At 52.6% G+C, this 16,066-nt stretch overlaps 8 protein-coding genes across 8 annotated transcripts; 5 read left to right on the top strand and 3 right to left on the bottom strand.

Moving 5' to 3' along the window:
* Positions 1-34: 34 nt before the first annotated feature.
* P153DRAFT_332794 (uncharacterized protein) lies at positions 35-772 on the bottom strand (the record flags this gene model as incomplete). The annotated part of the gene is made up of 2 exons (XM_033665528.1): positions 635-772; positions 35-585 (listed from the first exon to the last, which is right to left on the bottom strand). Exons 1-2 carry the CDS (start codon positions 714-716, stop codon positions 35-37), a joined length of 633 nt encoding a protein of 210 aa, XP_033526908.1. The 5' UTR covers positions 717-772.
* A 468-nt stretch (positions 773-1,240) lies between these two features.
* Positions 1,241-2,419, top strand: P153DRAFT_382144 (uncharacterized protein; the record flags this gene model as incomplete). The annotated part of the gene is made up of 1 exon (XM_033670112.1): positions 1,241-2,419. One exon carries the CDS (start codon positions 1,241-1,243, stop codon positions 2,417-2,419), a length of 1,179 nt encoding a protein of 392 aa, XP_033526907.1.
* Positions 2,420-2,700: 281 nt separating this feature from the next.
* Positions 2,701-2,979, top strand: P153DRAFT_276118 (uncharacterized protein; the record flags this gene model as incomplete). Its single annotated transcript, XM_033662940.1, has 1 exon — positions 2,701-2,979. A coding segment is annotated over one exon (279 nt), but the record flags the coding sequence as incomplete, so codon positions are not given.
* A 649-nt stretch (positions 2,980-3,628) lies between these two features.
* P153DRAFT_382142 (mitochondrial thiamine pyrophosphate carrier 1) lies at positions 3,629-4,757 on the bottom strand (the record flags this gene model as incomplete). Its single annotated transcript, XM_033670111.1, has 3 exons — positions 3,629-4,502; positions 4,589-4,641; positions 4,725-4,757. The coding sequence occupies 3 exons, from the start codon at positions 4,755-4,757 to the stop codon at positions 3,629-3,631; spliced, it is 960 nt and encodes a 319-aa protein (XP_033526905.1).
* P153DRAFT_363831 (Clavaminate synthase-like protein) lies at positions 4,757-6,682 on the top strand. The gene has a single exon (XM_033667458.1). It carries the CDS (start codon positions 5,002-5,004, stop codon positions 6,541-6,543), a length of 1,542 nt encoding a protein of 513 aa, XP_033526904.1. The 5' UTR covers positions 4,757-5,001; the 3' UTR covers positions 6,544-6,682.
* A 1,059-nt stretch (positions 6,683-7,741) lies between these two features.
* P153DRAFT_393493 (uncharacterized protein) lies at positions 7,742-9,521 on the top strand (the record flags this gene model as incomplete). The annotated part of the gene is made up of 2 exons (XM_033671242.1): positions 7,742-9,221; positions 9,270-9,521. 2 exons carry the CDS (start codon positions 7,742-7,744, stop codon positions 9,326-9,328), a joined length of 1,539 nt encoding a protein of 512 aa, XP_033526903.1. The 3' UTR covers positions 9,329-9,521.
* Positions 9,522-11,118: 1,597 nt separating this feature from the next.
* Positions 11,119-12,912, top strand: P153DRAFT_428617 (uncharacterized protein; the record flags this gene model as incomplete). The annotated part of the gene is made up of 4 exons (XM_033672725.1): positions 11,119-11,370; positions 11,426-11,861; positions 11,920-12,351; positions 12,404-12,912. Exons 1-4 carry the CDS (start codon positions 11,257-11,259, stop codon positions 12,910-12,912), a joined length of 1,491 nt encoding a protein of 496 aa, XP_033526902.1. The 5' UTR covers positions 11,119-11,256.
* Positions 12,913-13,298: 386 nt separating this feature from the next.
* On the bottom strand, positions 13,299-15,165 carry P153DRAFT_363830 (aldolase). The gene has a single exon (XM_033667457.1). The coding sequence runs from the start codon at positions 14,746-14,748 to the stop codon at positions 13,687-13,689; it is 1,062 nt and encodes a 353-aa protein (XP_033526901.1). The 5' UTR covers positions 14,749-15,165; the 3' UTR covers positions 13,299-13,686.
* Positions 15,166-16,066: the final 901 nt, after the last annotated feature.

The raw sequence follows: 16,066 nt of genomic DNA, 5'->3' as shown, positions 1-16,066 counted from the left end.
AAAGCTTCTCCTTCTGTTTCCTCCCGCCATCCAGTCACACAACGTTCTTCTCCAACCACTCCTCCCACTGCTCCACTGTCCACGAACTACTGATATCATTATTCACCACGCCGTCAAACACCACCGTCGGCGTGACATGCACCCCCGTCAGTCGGTTCGTCTTAACCTGCACCTTAACATCGACCGTCACGCCATTGCCCGCATTCAAGCTCCCATCCTCTCCCGGCTTATCGCCAATCTCCAACAAGCCATACACCTTCGCCTCGTCGACGCCCACCGACCCCGCAATGGCCGCGAGACGCTTGTACGTCGCATTCCGCGTCTCATTCACGACATTCTCATCAAAGAAGTCCTTCTGCTGCGCGAACAGCGCGGCACTGAAGGGGTAGAATTTTTCCGGCGAGGTGCGGAGGACGGCGAAGGCGGCTTCGTGGACGAGCGTCGAGGAGGGGTGCCAGGGCTGGATTTGCTGGCGGAAGATTGTTACGACGGATTTGCTGTGCTTTTCTAGGAGGGTGGTGCGTAGGGGCGTGTTGTAGAGCGTGTTGAAGAGCTTCGCGCTGAAGGGGCAGACGTAGTCGAGGTCTGGGGGTGTTAGTTTTGAGGGGGGAGGTGGTGGGGAGGGGAGGTGTACAGAGTTCGATGGTGTGAACGGCTTTAGGTTGGATGGCGGCTGAGGATAGCTTTTGGCCGGCGAATTTGGGTGCGAGGGCCATTGTTGCTGTTGGTTGGGCTGTTGAGGGTGGTGAGGTTTTGGGTTGATGGGTTATGGTGGAGGGGTTACGTTGGGAGCAATGGTCGATTGATAAAACGTCTAGAAGTGGAATCTATTGGAGCTTTATGCTAGCTGAGCACATGTTCTCATAGCACGCAATCTTAATATCGGATACTACTAAAGAGTTACCTTCCTCATGAGCTCGACGTATGACATCATTGCTTTCCATGTGAGTGTTCCAGCTCCAAACTGCTGACAGCACGATCTCGATGGGCTTCTGATAATCAAACAGCCAGGGAACAACAGGCGGAATAAATGATGTTGATCCCTCGAGCAAGTGGATTGATGCTACCCCACACCCCCACCATGCTTGAATCAAGCTCCATGTTTCAACCAAGCTAAACTCCGCACACCTCCGGGTTCCATGCTACGTCGCGCGTCAACCCATTCAACACACAACAGTGCTCTAAGAAACACACGATAGGGTTGATGTGATACAACCCACAACCTCTCACACAAACCATCATGACCTCGCCTGCTTCCGGCTCATCCGATGACACGCTGCTCGCCCGTCTCAACGCGCTCAAGAAGTCCTCCGTCAGTTTCGACACGACATTCAAATCGCCTGTAGCTCCCGCAAGCTCTCCAAAGCCTACAAACGACCTCGCTGCTCGCTTTGCGCGCCTCGGCTCTCCGTCTCCCTCGAGCTCTCCACAGCCGTCTCGAACAACGTCTACGAACGATGCCCGAGCCCCGATAGTAGCACCAGGCGCGCCTAGCTATCTCGAAGGCATAGCGCAGGGTATTGGTGGGGGGACTGTTGAGTTCAATGAGGAGGATGAGAAGAGTTTGGAGGAGTTGTTGGGGGAGCTGAATGGGGCTGTTGGGGAAAGGAAGGACTGGGATGTTAGTAGGAAGGAGCAGCAGGATGTTGGGAAGCTGTTGAAAGAGATGAGGGGGATATTGCCGGAGGTTCAGAAGGGTCGCGCACAAGATTTGAAGAAAGCAGGACAGAAAGGAGGTGAAGAGCTTACGGATTGGGAGAATGTGGAGGTGGATGTTGGGAATGGGAGTGTAAAGGGAAAGCGAGATGAGTCGACAGACGACGAGGAAGATGAAGGCGACGAAGGCAAGAAGAAAACAGAGGACGACGAGGCAGATGATGTGATTGCGAGAGCCATGGCAGAGTTGGAAATACATCGCAAGTACGATGCTCCCTCGCCGCCTCCAGAGGACGAGAAAGATACGGACTCGGGAGACCACAAGCAAGGACAGACTTCTACGAAAGAAGACAACACAGATGATGGCGCTCTATCTCTCCCATCTGCACCGACATCCCTCCCTGAAGACGACCTCGTCCGCGCCCAAGCCTTTGAGGATATCTTCACCGCGCGTCTAGCCGCTCTATCCGCCCCATCAACACCACAGACCGACGCCCTAGGTCTCCCCTCTGCGCCCTCCTTCCACCCCACCAACAAACCACCCATCCAGTCAAATCTCCAGGCCAAACTGGATGAGGAGATTGACACGTGGTGTATCATATGTCAAGACGACGCCACACTAAGATGCATGGGCTGTGACGACGACTTGTATTGCCAGAATTGCTGGATGGAGGGACATAAGGGTGAGTCAGCGGGGTTTGAAGAGAGGAGTCATAAAGCGGTGCTGTTTGTGAGGAAGAAGAAACAGGCTGCGGCTGCGTAACCCCCGCTTTTTCAGGCAACAACAATAAAGCCTCGAACATGTCATATCATCGATATAATCTCGATCTCGTACCCTCGACACACATATTGCACCTCGACAATCAACAGGTTAGCGACTAAAGTCTAGCATCGTAGTGCACAGTTCTTTCTAGAAAAGACAAGCCACAATTACATCGTCATGGAAGATCCCGACGAAGAAGTACGTGCTGCTGCTATGTGAGTAAAATTATCCGATCAAACCAACCACGGCCTTACTAACCATATACCTCCAGCACTAAACGCAACGAGCAAGAGTCTCCGCTTCTCCGTCTCCCCGGTGAACTGAGGAATGCAATCTACCGCCACGTTCTGCCCGGAAACATCGACATCAAGTACGGCGGCAAAGCGCGAGACAAGGTCGACATGGTAGCTCTTAGCACCGCGTGCCGCACATTACATCAAGAGACTGCTCTCCTGCTCTTCTCACAGAGCACTTTCCGCTTCGATTCCGTCATGCAGATATACCCCTTCAGTGGCTCTTTGACCGCACGCCAACGGGAGGAGGTCCGCAGCATTGCTCTACCGGGCTGGTTGCTTGTCGACGAGATTTTGAAGAACAGGCTCTTCCCGAACAGGCTACCTCGCGTGAGAGAAGTGAGTGTGTATCCCATAGGTGGCGGGAAAGACGAGAACTTGGAGGAGCGTCTTATGGCTATTGCAAAGGACGCTGGTCTTGTGAAGGGGAAAATCGACCAATTGGACGCGTGGCTGTGTGGTAACAGGCTGGAAGTGGAGGGCGATGTTCAAGAGGGCGAGCAGAGATGGAAGGCTATACGGTGGTCTAAGATGCGAGTCCTTGGTCTGAGTAGGCTGAGCCCGAGATGGTAGATTGATACATTAACAGGTACTCAGACAATTGTTTAATATAGCAAGGTGGAAGTCGGGTTGTTGATAGAGTTAGCACGCAATTGCAGTTTTTTTAATAGGGTGGCGCGCTTGTAAGTAGGGGTTTATCTTTGGTTTCTGCGTGCTGAGGTAGGGGATGACTTGAAACGCTTTCTTCTCGACTCACGGAAGAATTTCCCACTTTGTCAGGGATTTTTGGTATGTACCAGGTCTTGCGTGTCCGATGACAACGTAGCATAGAAATTCAGTAACGAAGTTGGTCAGCATAGAGTTGGTTTCTCCAATGCGAAAAGTGTGTGAGACGTCAGTACAGAATCCATATATTTCACGCATCCACCCGCTCCTCCTCCCACGCCAGCATACTCGCCATAGCCCGCTCATAAGTCCACATGGTAACCGCACTCGCCGGCGCAGCCTTAAGCAAACTAACCGTCAACCCCCTATACAACCCCCTCCTCCCCTCATGTCTCCAAATACTCGTCACCGTACTAACAACGCCCTTATACGCCGGAATCCTCCCATCCACATACCGATCCCGCATGGGGCCCTGAACCTGCAAGCGCTTCCTCGTCGTATCGAGCGGGTAAACAGCCGTCTTGGACAACACGCTCGCGACAACCCCCGCAGCAGCATCCGACGTGCCGAACGGCAGCGGCACGGGAGACTCAGCAACAACCGGCTTCAGCGCCTCGTAGCTCGCGAAGAATAGCCCCATGTACGGCACAATCTGGCTCACGCCCGCGCCGAGCCCGCGGAAGAAGCCCCCCGCCCCTTCGTGCTGCGCGATGTGCGCCACGCACGCGCGGATCGACGGGTAGACGCGCGCCCTGCCCTGGGCGGCGAAGCGCGTGCGCAGCAGGTCGAGCGGGTAGGTGGCCGTGGTGGCTGCTGCGCCTGCTGCGGCGCCGCTGAGGAAGGAGACGCCGGAGTTGGGGAGTGTGTAGGGCGGTGGCAGGCTCTCTAATATGTGGGACATGGATGTGTAGGCGGAGAATTGCACGCTGCCGTATGCGAGGTACATCAGCTCGGCGGGGATGTTGCCTTTCCATAGCCCGGGGAGGCCCTCCTCGTGCAGGATCTGGCGCAGGGTGCCCAGCGTGCTGTGGGTGAGGCGGCCATGGGGGTTGGTGGGGTCGGAGAGGGAGTGGATTTGCAGTTGTAGGCGGATCTTTATGACGTCGAGGGGGGCGATGACGAAGCTGGAGTGGTTGCGACGTGTCAGTGGAGATATTGTGGTGTGATATTTTGTGGATGTGGAGAGGGAGAGACGAGATAAAAAGCGTACCGCGAGACGAGGCCTGCGATTGCGCCCGCGACGACAACCTGGCGCTGCGAGCCCTAAAGCAAAGCAAAACCCACAAATTAGCCAGTCTGCTTCCCCCACACGGTCCACGTGGAGACGCAGTAGGATGCCTATTCACCTCATGCCTGAGCTGAGCGACGCCCTCCGACATGCGCAAGCGTGATCGCTAGGTTGGTTACCTGGCTGGCCCCAACTAACTGCCGCCCGACGTAAAATGAAGAGGGAGATGTCCGGAGAAATAGAGTCGTCCGCGCGAGAGTGAATGCCTCGGGGCTCGGGCCAATGCTGTCCCTCGCAGGTTGTCGGCTTTTGAAAAGGAAGCTGGACCCCGCGACCAGGAAAAGGTGCCTGCGACTGACTACTGGTGCAAAGAGCTGCCCATTTCCCATTCGACCATGTCCCTGAACGCCAACATCAACAACATCACCGCCAGACTGCCCCTGCGCACCGCCTCGTCCTGTGCTGTGCGCCCCCGCTCCCACACCCACGCTCACGCTCACGCATCCAGGACGCAGCGCCGCGCTTTCTTCCTCAAGTCGTTTTGGAGCAGGGCGCCCCGCGCCGCTGAGCACGCAGAATGGAACTGGAACCCCGCCATCAGCGGCCCGTTCCGGCAGACGAAGCAGCAGCTCAAGGAGCAGGAAGAGCAGGAGCAGAAACAGCGCGCAGAGCAGGAGAGTCTGGCTGAAGCGGCGGAGCAAGTTGGCGCCTTGGACGGCGAGCCCGCGCAGCACGTTGCGCTTGAAATCGACGGGCGGCTCAGGACGTTCGACACGGCGTTCCTGCGCGACAGCTGCGCGTGTCCGCTATGCAGGGACCCCCACAGCAAGCAGAAGCTGTTCCAGACGTCGGACATTCCGGAACATCTCGAGGGGAGCGGCAGGGCGGTAGTTGACGAAGAGAAGGGGCCAATGGTGGAATTCACGTGGAAGAATGACATCGAGGGATATGGGCCAGAGCACCACACACGACACTCGATCGACTGGCTGCGGCGCGCGCTGACCATGGAAGTCGACCTGCGAGGCGGCGTGCGCCACGACGAGCGCGTGCTGTGGAACAGAGACCGCATCACGCGCGACAACAAATGGGTCGACTACAAGTCCTACATGACGCAGGACGACGTGCTCTTCGACGCCCTCTCCCACCTCAACAACTACGGCCTGCTGTTCGTCAAGAACGTGCCCGACTCCGAGACCTCCGTCGTCGACCTCGCCTCGCGCATCGGCACGCTCAAAGACACCTTCTACGGCCGCACCTGGGACGTTCGATCAAAACCCCAGGCCGAAAACATCGCCTACACGCCGCACTTCCTCGGCCTGCACATGGACCTGCTCTACACCTCCAACCCCCCGCACCTCCAACTCCTACACTCGCTCCGCGCACGCACCCCCGGCGGCGCCTCTTTCTTCAGCGACTCCTTCCACGCCGCACACCAGCTCCTCCGCCACTCAGCCTCGCACTTCCGCGCCCTCGCCACCTTCCCAGTCACATACCACTACCACCACAAAACCCACCACTACCACTTCACCCGCCCCGTCCTCGAACTCTCCCCCTACCCCAAATACGCCGACCCCGGCTCTCCCGCTATAAAACGCGTCAACTGGTCGCCCCCCTTCCAGGCCCCCTTCGAATCCCGCATTGGGTCGAATTCTTCCACCGCGCTGCGCTCGTTTATCGCCGCGTCGCATGCGTATGAGAAGGTGCTGGCTGCGCCGGAGAATCTGTTTGAGTATCGGCTTGAGGAGGGGGAGTGCGTGCTTTTTGATAATAGGCGCGTGCTGCATGCGAGACGGGCGTTTGATGCAAGCAAAGGGGAGAGGTGGCTGAAGGGCGCGTATGTGGATGATGATGTGTTTTTTAGTAGGTTGAGGGTTCTGGAGGAGGGGGTGAGGGGGCAGTGGGTTGCTGAGGGGACGGTGAGATGTGCTGTTCCTTAGGGAGATGCGTGGGGTTGGTGGTTGCATAGCGTTTTTTTGTTTGTCTCGATGGATGGGTAGGAGGTGATGGTCTAGCATTTATAGCGTCCTTGGTACAGAACAGCATTATCATTTTGATCAACTTTCAGCGCATTCAGCCGTGTTGTAAAAGTAACTTGACACAACACAGCGAAATCCCAATATCCTACTGAAGTCTGGAAGCTAAAAACCAACCCCTTCACGCACAGTGCCTATTAGTAATATTGCATAGGAAGAGTAACAGAGAAGCACAGCCACTCAACCATCTCCTGACGACTGCATGGCTGCTCAATGTGCCGATGCGAGTATGTGTGTGCGTTCGAGAGCCTAGGCCGTCGTTGACCGAACTTTGATTCCTCAACTTTGGGTCGTGAGACTTTTCGTACGGGCGCTATGTATGTATATTTGTATATATACTTCTACCTTGTGTTTCTACGAGATGCTTCTTAGAGATCTTGAATATGGCATCGCATTCTTCTGCTTGATAGACCTACTGTGCTTACCCTTAGCTGAAGCCAAGTGAAACATGAGGGTATGCGTGATAGACGCAGTGCATACAAACGAGCAATCTGGAGGTAATCCACATATATGATCAAGCATATGAGTAATATACATTTACCAAGTTCAGTAAAGAGTCTTAAGATGATATGGTAGTAACACCTTACTTACGACGACGCTTTCATCGTCCTTGGCCCATCCGATTCCTCCTAAGTGAAAGACGGATCAGACTTAGGATCTACAACTTACGTTGGAGACAATTGCAGAGTTTGCCGCCTAGGATTAATGCGATTCCACTGACACGCCCTTTTCAGAGTACGCGATGCGCCCGAAATTCTCTGGCAACGTACTGTTTGCAAACACCCGGTGGGGCGGTGAATCAACACTGTCCTTCACCATCAGCAATTCGACCTTCCCATTGGCCAGCATCGTTCTTTCCCCATGCTCCGACATAACAAACGCAACGGGAAACCGTTCACGGTGAGGAAATGACTCACGCGTGAACAGTCAGCCGCGTCTTTGCAGCGCTTGCCTTTCCTAGTTGCTGGATTTGTGGTTCTTTCCTGCTTACACCACACTCGCTCGTCCTCAACTGTGTTCAAATATCGCGATAGTCCCTCCCACTCTGGTTGTTATCATTGTACGATTTCAGACATTGCCTCCTTGTACGATTTCACACATCATGGACTCGACGACCTTGACTCCGCTGCGGAAGCGTGTCGCCTCAGATCCGTCGGAATCGCCGAGCCCGGTGAAGCACCGTCGTTATATCATCTCAACTCCGCTCGATGCCTGCATGATCGACACGCCTCTTGGTAGTTCAGAGTTCCATACTATGATCGTGCAGAATTCAAGAAGTCCACCACTCTGCCTCGATGACCTCCCTGACGAGATACTCCTCCTCATATGCCAGAATCTGTCCGAAGACCTCAAAGGACCTGGGTATCGAAAGAACACACTGGCAAGTTTGTGCCGTACCAACAAGCATCTAAACCGGATTGCGACCGAGTTGATGTACGCGTGTGTGGACTATCGTCTGCCCGGAAATGCTGGTATGGTACAGACTCTGACCAAAAGCCCGAGACTGGCCGAGCTTGTGAAGAAGATTAAGTTTCGTCTCCATGACGACGGGTTTGTGTTCAATACACCCATAATGGATCGACAGTACAGTCGTGTCCTTCAGTTAGCTACGAATCTCCAACATCTCTTAATCTCCGACCACTGCAACGTTAGGCAAGATCACGATCCTGTTACAAGCCAGCCGCAATGGCTAAATATGTTCAATCAAGCTGCACGCGGCATTCCCAACCCGTGTGTGAGTAGGTTCACAAACCTCCAGTCCCTCAATCTCGCTGTCGATTGTGGATTTATGGCCGCAGACGTCTCTTTCGTATTTCGCCTGCCATCACTTCGGGCCTTGTCATTGAGGCTACTTCTTGGACCAGACAAGATTGACGACTGGAGCGTACCAGAAGCAAGCTCCAACATCCGATATCTTCAGCTAAGTTCATGTTTCCTGGACAGCGCAGTGGTTGCACAACTACTTTCGTCCATCAAAGCACTTGAATCCTTCGACTACGAATACACCACTAGCAACTGGCAGCCGCTGGGTCAAGGAAACAACCCGCACACGCATTGGGCAGAGAGCGTTTGGGACGAGATCGGTGACGGACTGCGCAAACACCAAGATTCCCTGGTCTTGCTGAAACTTCAGGCACACATGGACAGTGACATCTTAAAGATGGTCTACCCTGATGGTCGGGACATCCGGACGCTGGGCTCTCTCAAGGAATTTCATCAGTTGAAAGTTCTGGCTTGTCAGCTCGAGGCTTTGATCCATGTACAACACGAAACCGACTTGGCACAGAAGCTTCCCGATGGCCTCGAAAAGCTCCTCTTGGAGATCGAGCCGTCAGAAGAGGATTGCCACCTCCATCGTCGTGCTCTGATATCCCTCAAAGATGGAATCTTCACTAAACCCAAGAAGGAATTCAACGCATCTTTGTACACCAACATTTCCGTCGGCCGCTTCCATTTCTCCGATACTTTTGACATCCTGACACAAGCCGGTATTGGTATCAATATACTTGTAGAGACGGATGAAGAGTTAAAAGTCTTGACGTTGGAGGATTTGCGAGAGATGGAAGATGAAGAGGATAACGGTGAGATTGATGCCCAAGACGAGCACGACGACTCTGACGAAGAATGAGACGGCTGTATGACGAAGATAATCTGGAGGAGTTCGAAGAGACGAACAATAGCGAAATGAAACACAAAGCACAAGGTCTCGAGACTGATGATGGTGGTGGAGGAGTTTTCGCAAAGCAATTCTGGCATTTATCATGGACCACGGAGTCTCATGTGTAGTGTGCTTTCAGGACAGGCATAGCAGTTGTTTGATGTGGTACCGGCGGTAGTTGTTTGTGGAAAGCGGTTCGGTAGGTTTTGGTGGTGATCTGTATCTGCTTGTTTGTTTGTGTTATAAAGAGTAGGAGTGGCTAGGCGGGTCGGAGATGATAGGAAATATGTTTCTGCAGAGTCTCCATACTCAGATTTGTCTCCTCACTGCTCGGGAATCTTGTCACAGAGTCGGATGTGCAAGTAATGCATAGTACAGTTGTTACCATTTGTGTATTGCAAGCAGCTCCGTGAGAACAGGATCGACCATCGAGTGTGACGGCAGAACAATCGACGTAGGGCCAGGTCGTCGAGAAATTCGATCAAAGAATAATAATTCCCGCCTTGGTGCAGACTCGTGGCGCGCATATGTCTCAATCTGGAGGTCTGGGGTACGACGCGCTGTCATCACTCCTATGAGATCGACTGATGGTTTGGTGCAAATGACGTCAATGCATGCAGTAATGAATTGCCAGGCATCCTGCCTCACCTGCGCACGACAGGATTCAGTGTAATGAAGAGTAACTTTTCAAATTGTACCGGAGAAGCTCGTGGTTATGTGGTCCCGGGTGGGAGAATTGTCTTAGAGACAAATGAGATGGTGATCATCCACGCTAGTACTTATGGGGAGTTGCACCTTCCCATTGCCCTCCTCCTTCTATCTCACCTCTTTCCATCGTCTTCGCATCTCAAGCCTGCTCTTTGGAATGAATCATTCCTGATCTCTTCGAAGTGAAATCGCAATGTGGTTGGTAATGAGGTTTAATGCCGTCGTGCCATCCGTCAGTGATCAGCAACTACTCTGTCAATATCAAGGATGGTCTCTAGCTATGACAATGGCGTAAGCCGACTGTTGTACATCCACGTTCTTCTACCGCACTCTCGTCATTCCAGGATCTTCACCCACCCAAATCGCGGGTGGTAGCAGTGACATGACACGACCGCGTGCTTCTCGCTTTGCAGAGGCTTTGCCACATGTCCCCACACATCAGATCTGTTGTATCACAGAACAATATTTGCCAAGATGCAAGTCCATATGTGGCTCCTGCCTAAACTGGTCTTTTCCAACATTTGCATCATTTGTTGACCAGATGTCGAAACTCCGGCTCGGTTCCGGGAGGCATAATAACGACTACGAGCTCCGAAGTCCGCGGCCCCAACAGTGCTACTTTTGCTCTATCTCGCTCGCGTTCTGGCAAAAGGTAGATGCATAGCCATGCTCTTCATTTCGGAATTCAGTTCTGGCGGTCATACAATACGATTATCCTCTTCATTTGACCGCTTCGGCTTCTGGCTGCAAGGCCTCTAAACGTCACAAGGTTTGGCGCCGTTCATTCTCTATCGCGTATCCAAAATAGCTTGAGTGCCAAGTTATCATAAAAGAGTTTAGGACGCTTCGGCCGGATCCTTCCAAGCCTTTCCTGACCAACCGCGATCGTGAACGGAAATCAGCCAAGCTTCTCCGCCAGGGGTTCCGTAGCCCAATGCAACGATCACCGTCGTTTTCATGGGGCAGATGTATGTCATTTAAGTCCTGAAGTGCTCACCTTCCTGGAAAAGCTAGAACTCCAAGACATTTGACCTTCCCAAAGAAGCCTAAACGCTAAGCATCGCCCAGTACGTATAGACAACTTCCAAGACCAAGAAAGCAGCCGAACGATTGAACGAAGATGTAGTAGTTGGCGAGAAGACTATGGTAAAGCAAGGGTGGGTATACAAGTTGTATAAGTACCACTTACGGGTCACACCTTAACTTGCGCATACCAGCTCAATCCTTCTCCACCGCATTCGCTAGGCAAGATGAAGTTCTCTCTGGTGGCATTGGCCTTGCCTATCGCAACTCAGGCTGCTTTGTTCTCCGCCGAGCAGTACAGGTCGGGTGCGGTTCACCAACAGCTTATGAAGCTTAAGAATGTAAGATCCAGCTATCATATCTACGATAGACCAAGTCATACTGACTATATGGCAGGATCAATGGGATCTTGATGAAGCAGAGGGTCGACATGACCTTACTCAATGGCCGTCTATGAAGAACTGGAAGGGTGATTCGGCAAAGAAGGATCGCATCCAATGCAAAAAGGGTCTCGCTGTCGTTGAGGCTGGTAACTCCAACCAGACCTTCCGATGCGACAACATGGATCTTTACGACTTCGTAAACCACGCCGATCTAGGTGGGCCCGAAGCCGCTGGATCTTCCAGCTGGGGATGGGTATCGCGCAACGGCCGAGAATTCGGTATTGTTGGTCAATTCAGCGGTGCTGCTTTCGTTGAGATTCTCGGCAATGGCAAGATTCAGTACCTGGGTCGTCTCCCAGCCCAAAGCATAGGTTCACGCTGGCGAGAAATCCGTGTGCTCAAGGACTGGGTCATTATCGGAAGTGAGGCTGTTGGACACAACGTTCAAAGTAAGTGACATCCCGCATACCAAGAATTCCTCGCTCTGTAGTACTAAGAACTGCCCAGTCTTCGATTTGAACAAGCTCCTGCAGATCGATCCCAAGAGCCCGGTGACCTTTGATGTCAACAAGGATCTCGTCGGTCTGTTCAAGGACACACTTCCTATTGGACGTACTCACAACATCGTTATCGACTGGGACAACGAGTACGCTATTGCGGTCGGTGCCCAACCTCGTAACCAGACCTGCGCGAGTGGCCTCCAATACATCGACCTGTCCAACCCTAGTCTGCCAACCTCCCCGGGTTGTGCTAGCCAGGACGGTTACGTGCATGATGCTCAGTGCGTGACATACAACGGCCCTGACCGCAGGTTCCGTGGCCGCAACATCTGCGTGGGCTTCAACGAGGATACCGTCACCATCTACGACTCAACCAAGAAGAACGGCAACCCCGCTTCCGAGGTTCTCTCCCGTCTCAACTACACCGGTGCTTCATACGGTAAGTCTACTTGCAATGTCTGTTGACGAAACTTGAGCTGACAACTACACAGTTCACCAGGGATGGTGGACCGAAAAGAACTGGCACCAATTCATCTTGGTGGACGACGAACTTGATGAGCAGAGAGCGCAAGGCCCAGCGGCTTCCGGTCGCCCAGTCACTCACATCATGGACCTTACCAATCTCCGCAACCCCAAGTACACCGGATTCTTCTACGCCACTGACCACAAGGCCATCGATCACAACCTTTACATCGTCGACGGTCTCGCCTACCAGAGCAACTATGGTGCTGGTCTGTGGGTTCACGATATCCGTTCCATCAGCAAGGACCCCACCGGAAAGAGTGTCACAGTTGAGGGCTTCTTCGACATCTACCCTGAGGATGATGCTGTTGGTGGCACGTCTGCGTTCGTCGGCACATGGTCGCACTTCCTTTTCCCCTCGGGCTACATCATGGTCAACACCATTGAACGTGGTGTCTTCGTTGTCAAGCTCGCTAAGGGTCGCGGCGCTGGAAAGGGTCCTGGGCATGGTGGCAAATCTCGTGGCGGCAGCAGGTAAAAATCGTGTTCTGAATGTCACGATGTAGATGATGGTAAAAAGTAGCTCCTAATCAATAATTGAGACGCAAATACAATGATGTGTCCCAACCTCCAAGATTGATGATGCGTAAAAGCCTTTCAGCTTGGTTTCAACTACGTTCATGTAGTCAGTTGTTAAGACCAAGTCCAGATATGTATTTGCACAAGCTTTGTGATAACATCGCTATGTCTATATGGTAGCCCACACTCAATATTGTGATCACAGAACATATCATACTCAACAACGATGGTTGAACGACAGATCACGACAGGGAAGAGAGGGCGGTGTTTGTCCTGGAGGAATCACGTAGACATGATAAAGTGATGTGTGGCTGAAATGTTAGTGAGAAGGTGAAGAGTAAAAGATTGAAATTCAAGTGATAAATTGGATGAGATTACGTGCTCTGTAAAATACGATGAACCCTGACTCGGACGAGCATTCGTCAACAAACGTTGCGCCAGAGCAAATAGAGCGATGATGTTACAACAAGATATCCAACTCCGCTGTTGTCGAATATTCCAAGGAAAGTCCAATAATCTCGTCTCGATGATCCTGAAAGAAACCCATATTCGAAAGGCAGAGTGACTTTTAGCCAACCTACTCTTCAGTATAAAGAAACACAATCCGTAAACGAAACGAAAATCAAACTACCGCCCAAAAGATGACGCCATATGAATGCATCAAGAGCGTTCAAAGCCAAAACACTTTTCAAAACGCTGACTATAACGACTGAACTTTCTCGTGGACAAGCACTCAGAGTGAGTTCTCAACTTGAACGAGCTCATCGAAGGCATCGCGCCACTTCCGTGTATCCTCCTTAGACGGCCTGGGAAGTGGTTTGCGAGCATATCCCCCATAACCAAAATGCGCCATGAGGCCTGCCTTGGTGCCGATGATTCCACCTTGAATCGCTGCCCAGTCGCCTCGAGCTACAATGGCTTGCATCTTACGGGCTTCCTTCAACTGGCCAGCCTCGAATAGCTCGACAATCTTGACGCAGACTTTTGGCGCGATGTTGGCCATCCCTCCGATGATGCCAGATCCGCCGCCCACAAGTGTTTGCAGAGTGAAGTCAACAGAGCCACCCATGCACATAAACCCTGATCCAGGATCAGAGACAGTTGCAGCTCGTGTGGCGGCTGCAATGCGGTTGAGCTTTCCAGTGTTGCCACAAGTCAACTTGCAACCGACGATATTCGGGTGCTGGGCCAGTTCAATGATGACATCTGAGTTGAGGTCGAGACCGGAGACAGCACCAGGGTAGTTGTAGATGAGTATCGGAATTGGCGAAGCCGTAGCAACATCGCGGAAAAACTCTCTGACTGTGTCCTTGGAGAACAAGCCTTGATAATATGCAGGTGGCAGTACCAGCGCGAAGTCTCCGCCTGCGGAGGCAGCTTCTTCGCAAAGTTCAATGGCTTCATGTGTAGACTGGGCTCCACATCCAACAATTATGGGCACGTACCCGAAGCCAGCGTTGTCCAGAGCTTTTCGAGTGGTGTTGGTAATGAGGTTGCGTTCTCTGTGCGACAGGTGAACAGCCTCGCCATTGGATCCTTGGGTAGCAATGCCGGCGACACCAGCTTTTGCCAGGCGAACGGCATGGTTGGATATGGTTTCGACATCTACAGCTTCTGTTACGTGGTCGAAAAAAGCTACAGTAGGTACGTAAATGCCTGGGACTAGCGTTCGGCGAAGGCCTACATCGCCCGACTCCATGGAACTAGTTTCGTAGTCATTGTAGGAATCCATAGAATAAACAGATTGAACAGGCTGGTGGAACTCTGGAGAGGGTGCGTCGTTGTGCGGTGACATAATAACAAGAGGCTGTAGGTAGCAGATGGAAGAGCTTTTATAAAATATTTGAAAGCCGATGATTGAAAACAAAGTGGAGGCGCTAGACAAACAAATTCTCGAGCGTTGGACAACGAACGGGACAAATACGTCAATGATAATAGTTCAGTTACTGACTGAGGATAGTCCAGATACTTAAATGATTCGAATACTAGGGCAAGGAAGTGTCATGGCGGAGGGCGTGGGGGTCCAGCTGACATTCCTGCACAAATGATTACAATGGGTCAGAACCATACAGGACACGAAAGTGTCCGTTCGTGAGGGGTGAGCCTGGGGTAGATGCTCAGGGAGCGGTGACTTCCGGAACACACGAGAGGCGTTCTGGGCAGGCGATGTCAGGCGTCAGGCACAGCTATTTGCTCCGAGCTTGGCATGGTAAACGTAACCAATAGACTGAGTACGTATTACTGATTGAAGCAGCGTTTGTTTTTCGCTCATGTCGCACCAGAACTAGTCAACAGGGGCTAGGGGATTGCGAGTAATAATGTAGCATCGGATCTCGACCAGACGTGGACAAGTCGAAGACGCGCCTGGTGTCGATCTGGAAACGCTCTGAACGCTGATAGGACGATCGTTGCCACAGCTGCCCCATGCGAAGGGTTGGCGGGCTCGCAGGAGCGTTTTTGGATGCCGTTCGGGGATCTTGGTGTGGGGGTGGGGAAGATGTAGCGCCACGACGTGGAACGACCGGCTCAGCACGCCCGCTCTTCTGATCATCTGATCTCGCTCATCAACCCTGGCAAGTTGTCGCGCATCGTGGTCCCAGTCGCTATGCATTTCATGCCTCGGCGACTTTTTACGGCTGTGCAGTAGAACGATCCAGAGGTAAGAGAACCAGGGACGTCTCAAAACGTGGCAAATCCATCACAAGACCATGCAACCTCAGTACGATGGGGGATATTTGGTAGGTAGGTGACCGCCGTAAGGGCGAATCACAGAGAAATCGAACCAAACGGGATAGTCTGAGTGGTGGCAAAGGGGTAGCCAGCGGATCCAAGGGATACCTCATCATGAAGGTTGTGACGATCTTGACGCGGTGTAGACCCCCACGCTAATGTAGCTGAACCCAGGCCCGTGAGGCTCTTCCAACATCATACCTCCCAGACAAGGTTTGATATCCTAGTTACCAGCGTGGCTTCGTTAACACCTCACAAAGGTGATCCAGCGAAGCTTGATCGCCGGTCCGCATCACTGTCATACGACGACCGAAAGAGCATCGATGCCGAAGCCGAACGTTGACAATAACGTGCATCGGTCCAGAATTGTAGAATCCTGGTCG

This window comes from Dothidotthia symphoricarpi (assembly GCF_010015815.1).
Source record: "Dothidotthia symphoricarpi CBS 119687 unplaced genomic scaffold P153scaffold_4, whole genome shotgun sequence".
Classification (NCBI taxonomy): Eukaryota; Fungi; Ascomycota; class Dothideomycetes; order Pleosporales; family Dothidotthiaceae; genus Dothidotthia; species Dothidotthia symphoricarpi.
The sequence above is the reverse complement of the archived record's forward strand: the minus strand, read 5'-3'. Positions and strand labels throughout refer to the sequence as shown.

What these genes read in the sequence shown, in the direction of transcription:
- P153DRAFT_363831 (XM_033667458.1), top strand. Translation starts at nt 5,002, where the DNA reads ATGTCCCTGAACGCCAACATCAACAACATCACCGCCAGACTGCCCCTG.
- P153DRAFT_363830 (XM_033667457.1), bottom strand. Translation starts at nt 14,748, where the DNA reads ATGTCACCGCACAACGACGCACCCTCTCCAGAGTTCCACCAGCCTGTT.